The following is an 18,556-nucleotide window of genomic DNA, read 5'->3' on the forward strand; positions in this document are numbered from 1 at the left end:
ATAATTATTCCTCTTAAGCTCAATAACTTTGTATTGTAACTCGACAATTTTGTTAGTAAAGCTCGACAACTTTATAACAAAACTCGACAACATTGAAAATGTTGTACATAAACTACATACAACCAGTTGTATAATCTACTAATTGCATTTTTGGACCCCACCATTCAATTTTTGCTTGTCTTATACTTATAGTGGGTGAATATTTGGCTCGTCTATAGACGGATATCTCCCGTTTATGAGAATTTGTGAAAAAAAAAAAAATAGATTACAAATTACCATCCTTATATTAAAGAGATAAAGGCTATTAAGATTTGGGGCTCGAATTCAAATGTTAATGATTAAATAAAGTGTCTTGCTTGTGATGGGTTAATTTCGTCACAAGTTGAAGACCTTTCACAAAAAGGGAGAAGGGACAAGGTGGGGCACCCCCCATGTGCTTCCCTACTCACCACTCATAGATATTTTGTGAGAGGAAACGGTATCCGTCACAAGCTTGTGACGGATATCGCCGTCTTCAATGAGATTTTGTGATGATTAAAATGTAGGTTGAAATACTAACGTACGAGTAGGAGCAAGTAACGCAATAAAGTGACTTAAAATAAAATAAAATAACCTAACCAGTCTAAGGCATTAATTCATATTTTTTCATTGATTAGAGAGAGAATGTGATTTTCCTTATTATTACCGGCCAACCTCTACCACTGAGGCACTGAGGGCATAATACATTTTTAGGGTGTAAATTCATGTCTTACCTAGGTGATGGAAAAATGAAAGATCATCTCTATAAATATCACTAAATATAATAGAAATATAATGGTATGAGGTTTTTTGGAAAGGAACCCAAAAATAAATTCGTGAGGATTTAGCTCAAAGCGAACAATATCATATTATTATGAACCATGGACACCGTTGCAGCAGATGCCCAACACGAGTTATTCACACTTCTACAGAACATGCATTATTGCCATGAGCTGGATTTTTTACTCTTTCTTGGCTTGGAAATAAGTAGAACGCAATTTGAAGTTGTCAATTTATCTTAGTTATGGTCTAATTCTTGGAAATGAATGAGAAGGACAATAATTTTCTAATAATTATACTACCATTTATGGAATTAGGTGCATCACTACATGCATGAGTGTTTGAACTTGAATAGCAATGAATTTGAGGTTAATCAATTTAATAAATTTCATAGACTAGCTTACTTTAAATTACTTTTTTATTCATTGGAATTTTGATTAATCTCATTACTTTTCTTTTTTATAGAAACAAAAGTGCATTTTATTAGATGTAACCGTGACAAACAAATTCATATGTCTTCAACAACGTCGTCGATGAATTTACACCCTTTATAACTACATCGCTAATGATATCACTACCGATACCAGTGACAGATCTTGAAATAAATAATACAGGCGGCCAAGTCTTATAGGGAAATACATTCGTTTAATCACTGAGTCAAGGGAGGCCGAGTGCCTGGGTCCCCTTCCGACATAACTAAGGCGCTCCACTAAGCGTAACCACGTATCAATGTATGTTGTTATGCTTTTAAAAACTGTATGTTGAGATTGATGGCATTGTTTTCATTGGAAAAAATAATGGCATGATTCCGTGAACAATGTTGTAGAATAATGAGCTTGTTGTTGATTGAATGCAAGTTGAGCAAAGGGGTACGTTCAAAGCAAACCAAGTAAAATGTGCATATGACGGCAATGAATCATTTACGAAGATTCGATCTTTCAACATAAAATGACAAACAAGTTTTAAAGCTTTGGCTTCTCTTTCTACAAGTTGCATCATCCAAATCAACTTCAATTTCCATAGTTGAACAAACTGAGCTGAAAGATATACGACCCTTATCGCTATGTCTTGTTGCCTTGTGTAAAAAGGAAATAAATTGTCAAGTTTGAGAGATGTTGATGGATTAAGATCGAAGCGAGAGTATTGTCTCTCAATAAACACATCGCTTTAATTGATAATGGGAAATATTGCAAATTAACCCCATAACTTTGATACTATGTGCAATCAAGCATTCAAGTCCTTTATGTGAATAATTCCATATTATCCCACATGTGAGTGTCTCACATTGAAGGACAAAGAGAGATTGTACCACTTTATAACCAAGAGGCTACTCCTCCTATTGCCAATTGGTTTTAGGATGGAACCTCCTTGTGTTGTTAAGTGGTACGTCTCTCCTCCGTTCGGGTAAGGCGCAGGCCCATTTGCATGATTTCACATGGTATCAGAGCCCATGGCTAAAGACCAGGGTATGATGATTAACTGGGCCATTGTGTGCCAGCTGGAGCCGAGGCTTTGTGTACCTCTTATTTGGCCCAGTCTGAGCTTGTTTGCAGTCGGAGAAAATTCCATCCGTTGATGGCTCCGGTCTGATTACCACTTTATAACCAAGGGGGTTGGCTACTCCTCCTATTGCCAATTGGTTTTAGGATAGAACATCCCTTGTGTTGTTAAGTGGTATGTCTCTCCTCCGTTCGGGTAAGGCACAGACTCATTTGCATGATTTAACACTTTAACTTATAAATGTAGCAAATTAGCCCCATAAATTTCTCTTAATGTGCAATTAACTACATATCTTATTTTTAAGAATAAAAGTGCTAATTAAATATTTTACTATTATTGAAAATCAAAATTATTGATTAGATTTTAATCCTAAAATTCCTGATTATTAAAAAAAACATGTTCAAAATTTTGTTTTATTTTTATTTTGATGAAAAATGTTCATAATATGGAATTGTTAATGAAGTTACAATGAAAAATTACATGACCAAATTTTTGTTTATACTAAATTTGGTTCGCATTTTTCATTGAATATATAAGTATTATATTTAATTATTTAAGAAATATATTTATAATAGTTTTTATAATAGAAAACAATAGGTTTTAGTTTAAAAATGGTAAAAAAAACTTGATTTGTGCTTAATTGTACATTTTAGGAAAGTTATCACTACTACAAATCCAGGCAACTACAACGCCCCTTTAACAACGATTATTCACGAAAATCACAATAGACGTTGTAGAATGTATGACGCGAATTTTACTAAAATGAATTACAACGGGTATGGTTATAAAAAACCGTTATTATAAGTTTTAACAACGGGTTACACATGCACAACCGTTGTTAATAATTTGGCGCAAAATTGACGCAAAGTTAGTGAAAAGTAATCACAACGGTTGCTTTTGGAACCCGTTGTTAAAACTTTTTTGACAACGGTTGTTGATTCACAACAGTTGTTAAAACTTATTTGACAACGGTTGTTCTTTAATAACCGTTGTCAATACCTTTCATACTATAAACCACACAATCACAAGTCTGCTACAGCCACAAAACACAAACCTTAATACACAAACACAAACCCAGCAGACAAACACAAACACAAACACAAACACAAACACAAACACAAACACAAACACAAACACAAACACAAACACAAACACAAACACAAACACAAACACAAACACAAAAACAAACACAAACACAAACACAAACACAAACACAAACACAAACACAAACACAAACACAAACACAAACACAAACACAAACACAAACACAAACACAAACACACTTTCTCATCGTCTCTTTCTCTCTTTCTTATCGTCTCTTTATCTTCTCGCCGTCACTGTTGATTTCATCGTCTAATTATCAGGTAAATCTCGCCGTCACTGTTGGTTTCATCGTCTTTCATCGTCATTATTTTTTTTTTTCTAATTATTTCATTTGCATGTGTATGTGTTAGTTTTTATCGACCATTATGTTATTTCTTTAAGTATTATTCGCTTAATTAGCTAGTAAAACAAATTAAATAAACTAAAACAAAGAAGAAGCAAGATGATAGAGAGGAATGCATGATAAACATAATTAATATATATATATATATATATATATATATATATATATATATATATATATATATATATATATATAAGGGTTTTTGTCAAACACAACCTTTAAAAAACTTTTTTTTCCAAACACCACCTTGAAAAAAAAAAGTTTGTAAAACACAACCTTTAATAATTTTTCTTTTGTAAAACACGACATTTTGGCATGTCTTGCAATAGAGTGAATTTAAGTCGATATTTGAGGTAGCAAACGAGGTCGATTTGAGGTGTTCTTAGACTTTTTGGAAAGGTGGTAGTACAAGCTTTCCAGGGGTTACCAATACGGTGGTGATAGGTGGCCTTATGTGGGGTTTATTGGTGTGTATAGTAAGGTTGGTCAAGGAGTGAATTGGAGGTAAAAACAAATCAGAAAAACACAAATTCACTCCTTAACCACCCTTACTTTACACACCAATAGACCCCACATATGTCCACCTATCACCGCCGTATTTATAACGCCTTGAAAGCTTATACTCCCACCTTTCCAAGGAGTCTAAAAACATCTCACACCGACCTCGTTTGCTATCCCAAACATCGACTGAAAGTCACCCCATCGCAAGTGTTCAAGCTCTAGCCAAAATGTCGTGTTTAACAAAAAAAATTTTATTAAAGGTTGTGTTTCACGAACTTTTTTTTTAAAGGTGGTGTTTGGAAAAAAAAGTTTTTTAAAGGTTGTGTTTGACAAAAAACCCATATATATATATATAATAAATACATAAATTAAAAAAAATACATTAATAAAAATGCAATTCTTATATTTTCATAGAGGGTCTTATTCTCCTCTATGATATCCGTCCTCTCCTCCTTGGCTATTTGGAGGTTCCGTTTAGCAGTTGCTATATCGTCATATAGTTGCAAACTCCGCCGCTCAAATCAAGCCATCTTCTTTGGCGTCCTTCAGAATGGATCAAGCATACGCAAGGTAGCTCCTGAAACTTTCCTCAATGTGGAGCAACCGGCGGATGAAATTGTTGTTGTTCTCGATCATAGTAAGAGTCTTAAGCATGATATCATTCATTTTGTTGGAGTTTGGAGTTTGTTTTGAAAGATTAAGTAGGGTTAATTTATTTGGAGTTTGTTTTAGCAGTTAGGGTTTGGAGATGTATATAGTGAGATAATGGAATGTTAGTTGAGATAATGCATGTATTTATACTAAGCAATGTGTGGTTTGAGTTGTTTTTTAATTAATATATATGTTAGGAAGTTGTGCCATAATCATCATCATATCTCTCAATGCTGCTTCAAATCTTATTACTAACCCTTCTCATTCCATATTGTCCGTTCATATGCACAAAGTGATGGTAAGTAATAATGCATGCATCGGAATTATAACGGGCCGTAATTATGCATGCATCTAGTAATATTTAATTTAATTTTTTTTATTTTTTAAGAACAAACAACAACGGTTATTTATTAAAAAACCGTTGTCTTTAGTTATAACAACGGTTTTGTATATTACAACCATTGTTATAACTTTCCCCCCAAAATTGAGTCACACTTTCCACAACGGGTTTGTATACTTAAAACCGTTGTTAATAGTTTTAACAACGGGTTCCTTAAGAAAACCAACCGTTGTTAAAACCTTTTACAACGGACGCTTTAACAACGTCCACTTTTTTATATAACAACGGTTTTTAACCGTTGTTATAGCCTGTATCTGTAGTAGTGTATGGGACCAACTTGCTACAAGCGAAACTTATGTAAATTTGATTTGCACATAGTTCATAAGTTATGGGGGTAATTTGTTACATCCCCGATTTGATAATAGAAGAAACAAAATAATACTCCCTCTAAGTTTTATCAATCTTTCCTATTTCTTATTTGGGTCTATTTTCCTATTTTTCCCTTTCCATTTTTTAGTTTTCTTTTATTCATTCTTTTTTCATCCTTTCTTATTTCTGGTGCAAAAAGCAAATTGAAAATTTCTAAAAACATGGAGGGAATATGCAAATTTAACAAAAAATCAACAACTTTCTAGTTCATCTAGTTCAACTTATAGACAATTGAATTACGAAAGATGTAATTCATACTTCATACTTCGTTTATATGCAGAATTTTTTTTATTTAGGCTTTTGTGTTAATGTATAACTTAAGGACACAAATTAGAAACATAGTTATACGTACTATAATTTGTGGATGTACTCCCTCCTATTCCAGATAATTGTCCCATTGTCCATTTCCGTCTAGTCGGGTAATTGTCCCATTGTCTATTTTTGGTAAGTGGTGTGTGGTCCAAATTCAATTCCATTTCCATCTATTCACATAACTGTCCCATTGTCTGTTTTGTGTGGTCTAAACTCACTTTCTTAATTCTTGTGCCATTTTCACAATGGGACGGTTATGTAGAATAGGAGGGAGTATAATTTAAGCTTGTGGATAATCTCTTATTACATGTAGCTTTTTGAAAATGACCTTCTAAAGGCTCGACCTTAGCCTTGGATTTACTTATGGGGTGATTTTGGCCCAATCAATAAGATCCAATTAGAAGAGTTGACTTTGACCGTGGTATATAGTTATTCTTAAGCTGTTAACCACTAAAATAAGTGATGTAGAAATTTCATTTAGTTTATTTATTAGTTAGTCTCACTGAAGACGGGTCGGAGCAAGTGACGGATAATGTCACTCACAAAATGGATAGGGGGACAAGGTGGGGGCACCCCCATATGCTTCTCTCTCCTCTATTTGGGTCATTTATGAGAGGAAATGGTATCCGTCACTCCAAAGTAACGGATACGTGTTATCTTCAATGAGATTTTGTGTTTATTTAGCGTATAAAATCCGTGACATAAATCAAATCAACCTTTCATTCATAGAGAAAAATGGAGCACAAGGGCAATTAGATAGACCTATTTTTGGTTGTACTCAACATTTATGTCAAAACATTCCACTAACTTGTCACATGTCTAGTTTACTTTACAACTAGTTTTATGCCCGTACAAAAAATGTACGTGTAGTAATAGCAGTCGCTATTAATAGACACATGAGTATATAATTAAGCGTGATTAATTGTTCAATGTCGTGACAATATAAATAGTTATATTTGGAGATTCGAATATTTGATAAATATTAGATTTGATATCAGATAATATACAATCGTATTTTATTAGAATTATATATCGGTTTTTCTAACCTATGTCCACTAAGCATAGAATAAGAAACTCAAAAAGGAAAGAAATAAATGATATTTGTATGGAAAATTGCAATATCAATTAATTTTACTTTTATTTATAAGAAAATACATTTATTACTTTCCTTTTTGGATTTCTTATCATATGCCTAGTAGGCATAGGTTAGAAAAACCCATTATATTTTAGGTATTTGACATGTTAGACTCGTTGAATGTATGTAAATTGCAACATTTTTATGTAAATTGTGACATTTTAACATAAGTAATTAAAATAAAAATAAGATATATAAATATGAATTGAGTTGAGTTGAGGAGAGAGAGTAATAATTAAATAGAATAGGAAATATGGAGGGACCCACATGTAAAAACTCAGCAACCAATGAGAAGTTCTTAAAAAATTCGGCTTTTATACTATGTAGATTTTGAAAAGCATGGAGCCATGTCCCGTTCTTCGACAAGTGTCAACTAGCTTATATGAGATGGTGCTCATAATTTAAGTTTAAATGATATTATTAAAATTGCTTTTGTAACTTCCTTTACACCAAAAAAAAATCTCATTTTCTGTCCTCCTTAAATATCATCCTAAATGATTAAAACAAATTATTTGATTTTAATGTGAATTATGCTAATATTGTAGTTTAGGTTAGTGTTCCACAATGAAAAATATAGTTTATGCCTTATGGTATAATACTTTTGAGTACTTTATAAGTTTCGTGCAATGATTTTGGGAATGAAAAAAGAGTTATTTGGCATGAATTTGACACTAAATATTTTCACATCCTATTATGGCTTGTGATTTGCTCAATTGCTTGTACTTCCTCCCATTCACAATAAACCTCCCATCCACAAGACTACAAGTATTTGGCATGAACTTTTACTCGTACAATTTATACTTGTAGTCTTGTGGATCGACTGCTATTGTTGTACATTGAAATCGTCGATAGTTTTCCAAAAGCTTCTGACACTCATGTACTCCCACCGTACCACATATAAGTATCACTTATATTACTACCCCGGTGTCTCTTTGGAGAACACAAATTCTCATTTAAGACGAGTATTATCGGTCTTAAGCTTAACCTGAATCAAATACATATCAAATCACATGATAAGTTGGCCTGAAAATGTCAAAAATTTTGTCTTTATTTCCTCCATATATGGTAGTAGTATTTGATTCTTTTAAAATCTAACTCTATCTTGAACAAGACTTACTAAATGAGTAAGCCAATAAGGACTAAGGAGTATGATGCTATAGGGATTTCTAATATCTTAGCGAAGAGCGTAGAGGTGTGAGATGGGTCGGGCCGGGTTAGGTGCCAGTGGCCCAGGCACGACACTAACTGTTGGCCGAGCTGAGCCGGGCCAGTATTGGGTTGGTTTGGTGTGGCACTAGCAGTGCGGGTCGGGCTGGCCTTTCATTAGTTTTATTTTTTTTATTTTTTTATTTTTTTTGAAAAGAAAACCCGAAGGTATTCTATAATAACGATAAATCGAAGATTACAGCACTATTCGCATTCGGAGGGAGTAAACCTTCCCAGACCGAACGACTCAAGACACGTGGAACTAAATGAGCTAAAGAATGAGCAACGCTATTGTTTATACGACAAGTATGAGACCAAGAAACAGAAATAAAATTGGAACAAAACGATAAAATGTCATCAATAATGAGCGAAAACATGCTTCTGCCAATCTCCTTCCGGCGTAGCGCCTCCACGACTTGAAGACAATCGCCCTCCACCTCCACTTGCTGGTGCCCTCTACGCCTAGCTTCTTCCAAGCCATCCATTACCGCCACAGCTTCAGCGACGTGAGCCTCCCAATATACTCCATGATTGTTCGAGAGACCCCATAAAACCCGACCTACCTCATCCCGGCAAACCACTCCCATTCTTACCTCCTCTCCCTCCTTCACCCCCGCATCTACATTGATTTTAACAAAACCCCTCTTTGCCGGTTTCCAACCCTCCTGCCCCCCTCCTTCATCAACACCCCTCATACCACGCCTCCTCACATTTCCCACACATACCTCCCCCCTCACACCTTCAGCTAGCACATCACTCGCCCTCCGCACTATGACTCTCGGGTCAGCCGCTAAACCATCAAAAATCACCTTGTTGCGATGTTCCCAGATTGCCCAGCACCCCACCATAACTTTCCCATACTTCATGACTCCTAACTCGCTCCAAACCGCCTCAATCCATTCCTTAATATCAAAAGAGTCTCGTCCTACCTCCACCGCTAAGTCCATACCCTCCCACACACAACCCGCAACACTGCAATCCCGAAACAAATGGATACTAGATTCAGCACAAGAAAGACAAAAAGGACATAAAAGAGACTCGCCTCCTACTCGAGCGGCAATGTTTGCTTTAGTAGCCATAGCTTCTCGACATAGTTGCCAGAAAAAGAGCTTTACGCGTGGCCAAACCGGGGCTTTCCAGAGCTTGTTCCAAAGAGACTTCTCTCGCTCCCAACTCGATCCCTCCTCCAAGTCACAAGACTCTCCCAACATCATCTTATAAGCAGACCGGACCGGACCGTGTAAAACCCATCTCGCTCAAGACCCCAATACCAAGCATCCTTTGGTCGATTCGGGCTAACTCGAATGCTAAGGACTCGCTCCAACTCGAATGCCAAAAACACCTCAGCAAGATGCCCCCTATTCCAGCCACCCCCATTCGAATCCAAAAGCTCCGCCACACACATGTTCTCGCCCCCCTCCACACAAGGTGAAATGACCCGTCCCGTTTGAGTGCCTGGGATCCAAGCATGACCCCACACTTTCGTCTCCAGCCCATCACCAATTCGCCTTCGCAAACCCTTCTCAAGCATGGCCCTCGCCTCAACAATACCCCGACATGTATAGCTCGGTGCATGACCCATCGAAGCAGTCATAAAGTTGTCATTCGGGTAGTACTTAGCCTTCATAAGACGAACCCATAAACAATCCGTATCAATCGCAAGTCTCCGGGCTTGTTTTCCTAAGAGGGCAAGATTAAAGTTTTCAAAATCACGAAATTCCAACCCTCCCATAGCCTTCGGTCTGCCCATAGCTTTCCACGAGACCCACGCCATACCCCGTTTCCCTTCCTCGTGACCCCACCAAAACCGCGAAACCATTGATCGAAGCTCATTGCAAAAGTTGACGGGAATTTTGAAAACACTCATCACATAGGTAGGGAGTGAATTGGAAACTGCCTTTATGAGAACCTCCTTACCAGCCCTCGACAACAATTTCCCGCGTCATCCTTGTAGTCTTTTCCACAGCTTATCTTGAATAATATCCGTCAGTATTTTTTTTCGATCTCCCGACAATCGTAGGAAGTCCGAGGTACCGGGCTTGCTCCTCCACAATCCCCACCCCTAACCTATCCGCCACCAGCTGTCGTCTCTCCTCCGAAACACCCTTGCTGAAGGATACCGTAGTCTTCTCCAAGCTCACTAACTGTCCCGACGCTACCTTATATCGCCTTAGCAGACCATTGACAACATCCGCCTCCTCCACATTTGCCTTTACCAAGAATATGCTATCATCCGCAAAGAGTAAGTGAGTAATAGGAGGTGCACTGGCCGAAATCCGAATCCCGTGAATGGCTTCATTCTCCATAGCTCGCCTTAGCAGATTAGACAAAGCCTCAGCGCATAAAATAAATAAATACGGAGATAATGGGTCCCCTTGTCTCAGGCCTCGAGATGGACGAAATTCTGGTGACGGCACGCCATTAATAAGAACCGAGAATGAGACAGATGAGACACACTCCATCACTCGTTGGACCCAAGTTCCATCAAAACCCATAGTCAATAAAACCCGTCGCAGGAACACCTATTCCACTCTATCATAAGCCTTCGCCATATCGAGTTTGATTGCCATATAGCCGTCCGATTGTCTCGCATTTTTCATATGGTGAAAAACCTCAAAAGCAATAAGGATAATGTCGGAGATTAATCTACCCGGGGTAAAGGCACTCTGATTTTCCGAGACAATTTTTCCAAGGAAATTTTTTAGCCGGTTCGCAAGAACTTTAGACACAAGCTTGTACACCACATTACAAAGACTGATGGGCCGAAAATCCCGAATTTTATCCGGTACTTTTTTCTTCGGAATTAGGACAATATTAGTCTTATTTACCTCAGTTGGGGATCGCTCACCCCTCAAAATTTCGAGTACCGTGGTCACCACACTCGAGCCAACCAAATGCCAATACGACTGGAAAAAGAGACCATTCATACCATCCGGGCCAGGAGCTTGAAGTGGGTTCATTTGATTGAGAGCCTCAACAATCTCATCCTCAGAGTAATCGGCTGTCAGGTAGCTATTCATTTGATTTGTCACTCTCCCGTCGAGCCCATTAAGAACATCTTCAAAATTATTAGAATCTGATGACGTAAACAGCTCCACAAAATAGTCATTCGCCACTTTAGCAACGGCCTCACCCCCCACGCGTTCCACCCCAACATCATCAGTAAGCATCCCAATAAAGTTCTTTCTTTTCCTCTCCCCTGCTTTATTATGAAAAAATTTCGTGTTCCGGTCTCCGTCTTTCAGCCATAAAGCCCTAGAATGTTGCCTCCAGTAGAGTTCCTCTTGTCGGCTCAGTTCACCAATTTCCGCGAAAATTTTCTTCCTCTTTCTCACATTGTTCTCGGTCCTTTCCTCCCCATTAAACCGTGCAAGGCTTTTTTGTTTCAGCTCGATGCTCCTCCTTATCTTCCAAATACTCGTTTTTTTCCACCCTTGAAGCTCCCTAGCACACTCCCTCAAAGTCCTCACAAGATCCCCATGCCCCTTCTCTACCCCACTCTTCACCGCATCCTCACACCCCTCTTCACCCAACCAAATTTGTTCAAACTTAAACCCTCGCTTAGTCACCGCTTATGTACTCCGTTTATCAAAAATAAGCTTGATAGGCGCGTGATCGGACCACTCCCGATCAAGATGGTGTAGGGTCGCATACGGAAAGATATCCAGCCAAGATTCGTTGCACATGGCCCGGTCCAGCATGCTTTGCCTATTTGCATCCCCAACTTGCCCATTATCCACTACTACAAAACTCGTTATGGACATCAGTCGATGGACATCGGATTATCTGGAAAACCGATGTACATAACATGCACATCAGTTGTTTGCAAAAAACTGATGTGCATATAATTATATGTACATCGGTTGCGTTAAAAAATACATGTCCATTATTTCTGATTTTAAAGGACATGTGATATTTAATAAAACCCATGTCTATATAAAAGTCATGGACATGGGAAATTGCATTTAACCGATGTGCATCTAAAGTGAAAATTATAGGCGGCAAAAATATTTGCCTCACCGCCATCACTTATAATTTCGAATACATACATTCTTCCCCAAACACTACAAGAAACACGCGTTTTTGAGTCCGCGTTTTTGAGACCGACAGAAAAAACGGTCTCAAAATATAATTTGGGACTGAACCCAGTCTCAAAACTTTAAAATCGGTCTCAAATTTGTGACCGCCCCTAAAACAGTAAAACGGACTCAAAAATGTAAAAGTAGTCTCAAAGTTGAGACCAATTATAATTTTTGAGACTATAGTCGGTCTCAAACTAACCCGCTAGCGATATATGTTATGAGATCAACCACTTTGTTTCATTTATTTCATCATCCCTCACCTTCTCTCTTCGTTTCCCAAACCTGGCAATTATCACCCCCACCCACGCAACCATCACACCCAACGCGCACGATCACCGACGACTGCTACCCATGCGACCACCGGCGCCGATGACGGCGACTGCTACCCTACGAGGACAACCGATGTGAATCGAATTTGGTAAGAACCCTAATTTTCAACTTCAAATCGTTTATTTAATCATTTTACTAGCTGGACTTTCATTCATAGTTAGGGTTTATGAAATATTTATGTTCATTGATTTGTTTGTCATATCAGATTTATCTACTTTGAAAATTTTATTCATCTTTTGGATTTAGGGTTTTTGATTTAGGCTTGATACAAAACTTGGGGCTTTTGTATGAAGTTGGTGATTTTGTATAGTACCCAGTATATGATAAGTATTGTGTAGTTATGTCGATATGATGATAGATCTGCAGGATTTAGTATCGTGTATTTGTGCGCAAATCCATCTTTGATGTCGCCCAACTATCGTCTTCATTAGCTCTGAGTAAGTTTTCCCCTGATTTTATGCTATATATTTTTCAGATTTTATGCTCCTCCAACATTCACATTCTTATCTTTAGGTTACAACTAAGACATTACTAGTTATACTAGCAATTATGATAACTTTGGTTTCTTAGGCTTGTGCTTGAGCGTAAATAATTTGGTCCTGTAGAAGATATTGGTTCACTATGATTAGTTTTTTTTTGCTTAAATGATATCACACCAAGTTTGAATGTGTTGAGTAAAAAGATGATAACTTGAGTATAAGGGATGAATTATCTCCAGTTTAATTAAAAAGTAACCTCCTCATGTTATTCAAAACCTTCTTTCTAGTTCTATGACTTTTATCAAGTGTCATTCGGGTTGTTTAATTTTTATTGTCTCATGGTTTAATTACTGAGTTTTTAATGGGTTCCATGAAATTTGCAGTTTTGAATACCATCTATTTGAGAGATAGCCCCAAAAAATTTGGGAGTTGGAACATCAGCTACATTTTCTGATCTATCTTTTTTATTATTACTTTTCGAGTTTCGTATGTGATGGTAAATCTTAACCTAAGACTTTCTTTTAGTCTTTCAATTTCATGCCACGTCCAACAGAATAATTGAAATATCTCTTCTTGCTCAGTTTTCCGAATATCAAACCGATGCTGATTCAGAATGCTTGTAATCAATCCAGCTAGATAAGTGTGAAAGTTACAAGTCAGTCCGTTTTTTTTACCGTGTTCTTTTCTTAAAAGACCAAGACTTCACGTAGTATAAGATATAGTACGAGGGAAGTAGGATAGGATTACTCATATGTAAGATAAAGCTACCCCTAAAACTGATTTACCATGGCATTTCAGGACACACTCCCAAGGAGATCTAACCACTGCAATTTAATATTAAGAACTCTATAATCTTAACAAGCCTTGTTCTTAATCTTGCAGACCCACAGGTCGGACAGATTGCAGTCGGGAGATGTCATTTCTTGGGAGTTGGCAAGGAAAGTCCAATCTATGTGTTCTCATTAGAGGTAATGGATGACAAGTCAAAATTTGACAATGTTAATGAGATGGATGGAGTAATTTAGAATTTTAGATGATGCTACAATGCTTATATCGCTTTTTTTCCGCTCCAGGCTTCTGCTGGAATAGATTCACTCCATCATGCTTGGTTCACTGACATTTATGTTACTCTTAATGCTGGTAAATCAATTGTGAAACCAGTCATTTGAATTCAGTTTTATTTCTTCACTGTATTGAAGCTAATTTTTAAGTAGTCATAGTCATTATTCTAGGCCTATGCTATATTTGCTTTCTCCCTTTTGTTTTCTTTGGTGGTTTGTATGTGAATTGTTTCTGGTAGTGCTTCAATTTTAGTTGTATGGGGATTATTTCAGTTTTCTATACAATTGCTTTCATCTTTATGTTTCCTTTGATATTCTTGGTTGCTTGCTATTCTCTGGTTACCTGATCATGGATCCTTGAGGGCGAATAGCAGGTTTTTGACATTGTGTGTTCTACGTTCAATTTTGCTTTGAAGCGGTTGTCTCCACCTTGGAGTTAGCTGGGAATATTTTGACGATATTGTAAGGTGTAGATCACATGTTGTCTCCATCTTTGTTTTAGTGAGTTTGTGATACTATTAAAAGCATCATAAGGATTACATATTTCGTAAACCCATCCTTGAATAAAATTTAATGTGTTGATTTTCGTTTTACTCAAAAACATGTTTGTGAGAGTCTTATTTGTACAACATAATTGTTTAAGGCATAAAATTGCTAGAAATGTGTGGTTCTATGCCTTGAATACATCAAACTGAAAGAAGGTTTCTAATTCCTTCTATCTGAATTTAATTATGTCATGCAGAATACGGTTGAGATTGTGGAGAGTCACTGCAAAGTGTTAATTGCTCAAGTAAACGTGAGGTTCTTCAGTCAAGTTCATGAATGGTTGGATAAAGTTAAGGTATTTTGAGTGTAACAAATTCTACCCTGTATCATTTAGTGTCTTCTCATTGTGTTTAACTTTTTTTTTTTTGGTTTTCGTGTTCATCTTTGCAACTGGGCTATGATTACACTATATTAGAAAGAATCAGAATTAGTTGGACCTTTCAATACCAACTTTCTTATCACGGCTAATACTTGTTTATTTGGTAAAGTATACTCAACTGCTTGTCATTTCTCATTTCCTCATTTCTAACTGATATCCTTTTTACTTGTTAGGAGATATACAACTAAAAAGATGGGCAGAAAAGTATGTGTTGTTGGCAGGCGGACGAAGTGAAAGGTGTGCGGAATTAGTAGCACCAAGAAAAGAACAACTGATGAAGAAAATGGAGTAGCAACATCACCTATACGAGAAGAGTTTATCTGCCACAACTTCACTCAGTGCCCCGACCTTGTTGAGGATCCGCACATTCAGGTGAGTGTATTGCTAGTAGTTGTGATATTTAAAATACAGTAATATATGTGTCTCGTTAGTTATATAGGATGATCTATGTTGATATTTTGTTTTCTCGTTAACTTTGTTGTGTTGAACCAGATTCTCTTGGTAATATGCCCAATGGGAGATGAGCAAATCCGAGGCTGCCAACTAGTCTTGTCTCTTCGGCCTTTTTTTTTTTAAACAATTAGTCAGTTTACATATCAGTTTATATTTTTGTATAGGTTGGTCGTTTAAGTAAATTTGACACATTATGTAGATGAAAGTTTTTTGTAATTGGCTTTGGATAACCGATTGATTGTATACAGATATTTTTTGCTGATTATGGAATCATTTTGCATTGTCATCATGTGTACGACTAATATGGGCAACAGCGTAATATTTTTTTTTTTTTATAAAAAATAATAATTATAGACATCGGATTTTTGCAAAAAACTGATGTCCATTGATCAAATAGACATCGGTTTTCCTAAAAATCCGATGTCCATTGATCAAATAGACATCGGTTTTCCTAAAAATCCGATGTCCATTGGTCAAATAGACATCGGTTTTCCTAAAAATCCGATGTGCAAATTTTAATGGACATCGGTTTAAAATCCGATGTCCATTAATCCACAATGGACATGACCAAACTCTACATCGGTTGTGTATCCGATGTCCATATAGCGAAAAGTCCGATGTCCATCACAAGTTTTGTAGTAGTGATCATAAGTAAATTGATATCCTTCCCATCGAACATCCCTAATCCGCACTCATCCACCGCTCTTTGAAAATTATTCATTTGCCACTGCGGTCGGCTCCCACCCTTCATCTCCGTCGAGTATAGAATCTCATTAAAGTCTCCAATGCAGACCCACGGAAGGTCCATCTGACCCTTAAGGACACGAAGCAGCTCCCAAGAAAGATGGCGCTCTGACATATACGGCCACCCATAGAAACCTGTGACTCTCCAGTTTTTATCCCCCTCCCGAACCGTGAAGTCTATATAATGTACTGAAGGAGACACAAAGGTACACTCTATGTTCCTCTTCCACAAAAACGCGAGACCCCCCGATCTCCCAATACTATCCACTTCCAACCCGTAATACCCTTCAAATTTTTCCCGAACCCTCCGCATTTCACGACCACAAAGCTTTATCTCGCATAAAAAGATCATGGTCGGGGCTTCCCTTCACACTAAAGCACAAAGAGCACGCACTGTGTCGGGGTTGCCCAGGCCCCGACAGTTGAGACTTAGGAGATTCATTGGGCCTGGCGGGATTGAGCTCCCTCAACCTCCGCCTCAGGTATTAAGACGCCCCCGTCTGTGAATAATTTCGTACGCTTACACCCCTCATCTCCCACATCCTCCTCTCGACCTCTCTTCCCTTCGATAGTTGAGCTTAGCCCGCTGCCACTACCACTGTCTCTCTGCACATCTCTCGGCCATCTCCTCCAGCTCTTCCCCACAGCCTTGCCACCGCCAACCCCCTGCCTCATTCCATTAGCCACCATACTCGTGCCCCCCATACTATTTCATGCCTCCCTTCGTGGTGTCACCACCTCATTATCATAGGGCTCCCTCCATTCCATATCCGCAGAAAACCCCCCCTCCTTGTCCATCACATTTTCCCCTTGGCTCAATCCCACTAAAACCTGCACTCCCCCATCTGGCCGAGCACTCACCTGCTCAATTCCCCCTCTGATGCTTAGTTCTTGTTGAGGTAGCCCTTCTTGATTCACTTGCTCCTTCTTTTTGCGAAGATCGAGCGCAACAGCTTGAAGTTTTTCTATCATCTTGGCCACATTATTCTCATGATCCTCTTTCTTCTCCTTATCAAACAACCTCTTTAAATCACGCCGTGCTTTATTCTGTCCATCATCATTCGCAGTTTTAGTCACTTTCCACGGCGAAGCCTGCAGCCAATCCCCATAGATAAGATCTTCATCTTCATATGGGCCATGTTCACAATCCTTCTCGCCATGTCCAATAACCCCACAGCCATAGCAATAAAGCGGAAGTCTTTCGTATTTAACATCGAATTTGACAATTTTTCCTTCTTTCATCCAGATAGGGATATTTGATTTCAGTGGCTGACGGATATCATAAAGGACACGAACCCTAATTGCCCTATTCAATTCGGTATTAGGACCCAAATCGACATCAATGAATTGTCCTAGACTAGCACCAATTTTCTGAGCGTTGGCCATACTGGAACGACCCGATATGGGGAGGTCGTAAACTCGCGTCCAAATAGGGAAATGGTTGAGAGGAACATCAGAGAGTTTACCTGCCTCGTTTGGCTCATTGAAGCACCAAACAAAACGGTCGAAATGCCATGGCTGTCCAGCGAGAACCCTAGCCCTATCACGATCATCATCAAAGCGGAAAACAAAGTTTTTCTCCTTCGCGTCAATAACATTACCAGCCACAAGCTTCGACGGGTTCCATAATTTAATCATAGTATCAATCGCCGCTTTCACATTTACAGCTCTCGACGCCCATAGTTTTCCCACAAGCATGCATCGATTAGTCTCCACCTGTTCAACAAAACCCTCATCCCAATCAAATGTTTCAAAGTTGCCACCGCCCCCCTCATCAACATGCTCCTTCCCACTCCGAGTTAGGCCCCGCGTATTACTCATCGTCTGGAAACCTGCACAAGAAAACAAAGACAAAAAACAAACAAAGCAAGAAGCCCAGGCACGATAGAAAATCGTGAGGGAGGCCTCGATCGAGGAGGAGGATGCAAAGGAGGAACAACAGAAACCCTAGGGAGAAACCCTAGACTTTGAATAGCTTCGGCCTTTCATTATTTTAATTAGTGTTCGGACCGGGCTGGGCTATGGAAGTTACTGCACTAACCCGGGCCGAGGCTGATATAAGGCTGTACTGGGCCATTCAAACTCAGCCAATAAGACCGGGCTGGTCCGGATTGGCTGGCTACGATGCACAGCTCTAGAAGAGCGGCCGTTGTAAGAAGCGCT

At 38.3% G+C, this 18,556-nt stretch overlaps 2 protein-coding genes across 2 annotated transcripts; both read right to left on the reverse strand.

Annotated features, from left to right (window-relative positions):
• Positions 1-8,492: 8,492 nt before the first annotated feature.
• Positions 8,493-9,533, reverse strand: LOC141588788 (uncharacterized). The gene has a single exon (XM_074410214.1). The coding sequence runs from the start codon at positions 9,531-9,533 to the stop codon at positions 8,493-8,495; it is 1,041 nt and encodes a 346-aa protein (XP_074266315.1).
• Positions 9,530-10,138, reverse strand: LOC141588789 (putative mitochondrial protein AtMg00310). The gene has a single exon (XM_074410215.1). It carries the CDS (start codon positions 10,136-10,138, stop codon positions 9,530-9,532), a length of 609 nt encoding a protein of 202 aa, XP_074266316.1.
• Between the last annotated feature and the right edge of the window lie 8,418 nt (positions 10,139-18,556).

This window comes from Silene latifolia, chromosome 6 (assembly GCF_048544455.1).
Source record: "Silene latifolia isolate original U9 population chromosome 6, ASM4854445v1, whole genome shotgun sequence".
Classification (NCBI taxonomy): Eukaryota; Viridiplantae; Streptophyta; class Magnoliopsida; order Caryophyllales; family Caryophyllaceae; genus Silene; species Silene latifolia.

Coding starts and splice junctions, on each gene's coding strand:
- LOC141588788 (XM_074410214.1), bottom strand. CDS start 9,533: ATGATGTTGGGAGAGTCTTGTGACTTGGAGGAGGGATCGAGTTGGGAG.
- LOC141588789 (XM_074410215.1), bottom strand. CDS start 10,138: ATGGTTTCGCGGTTTTGGTGGGGTCACGAGGAAGGGAAACGGGGTATG.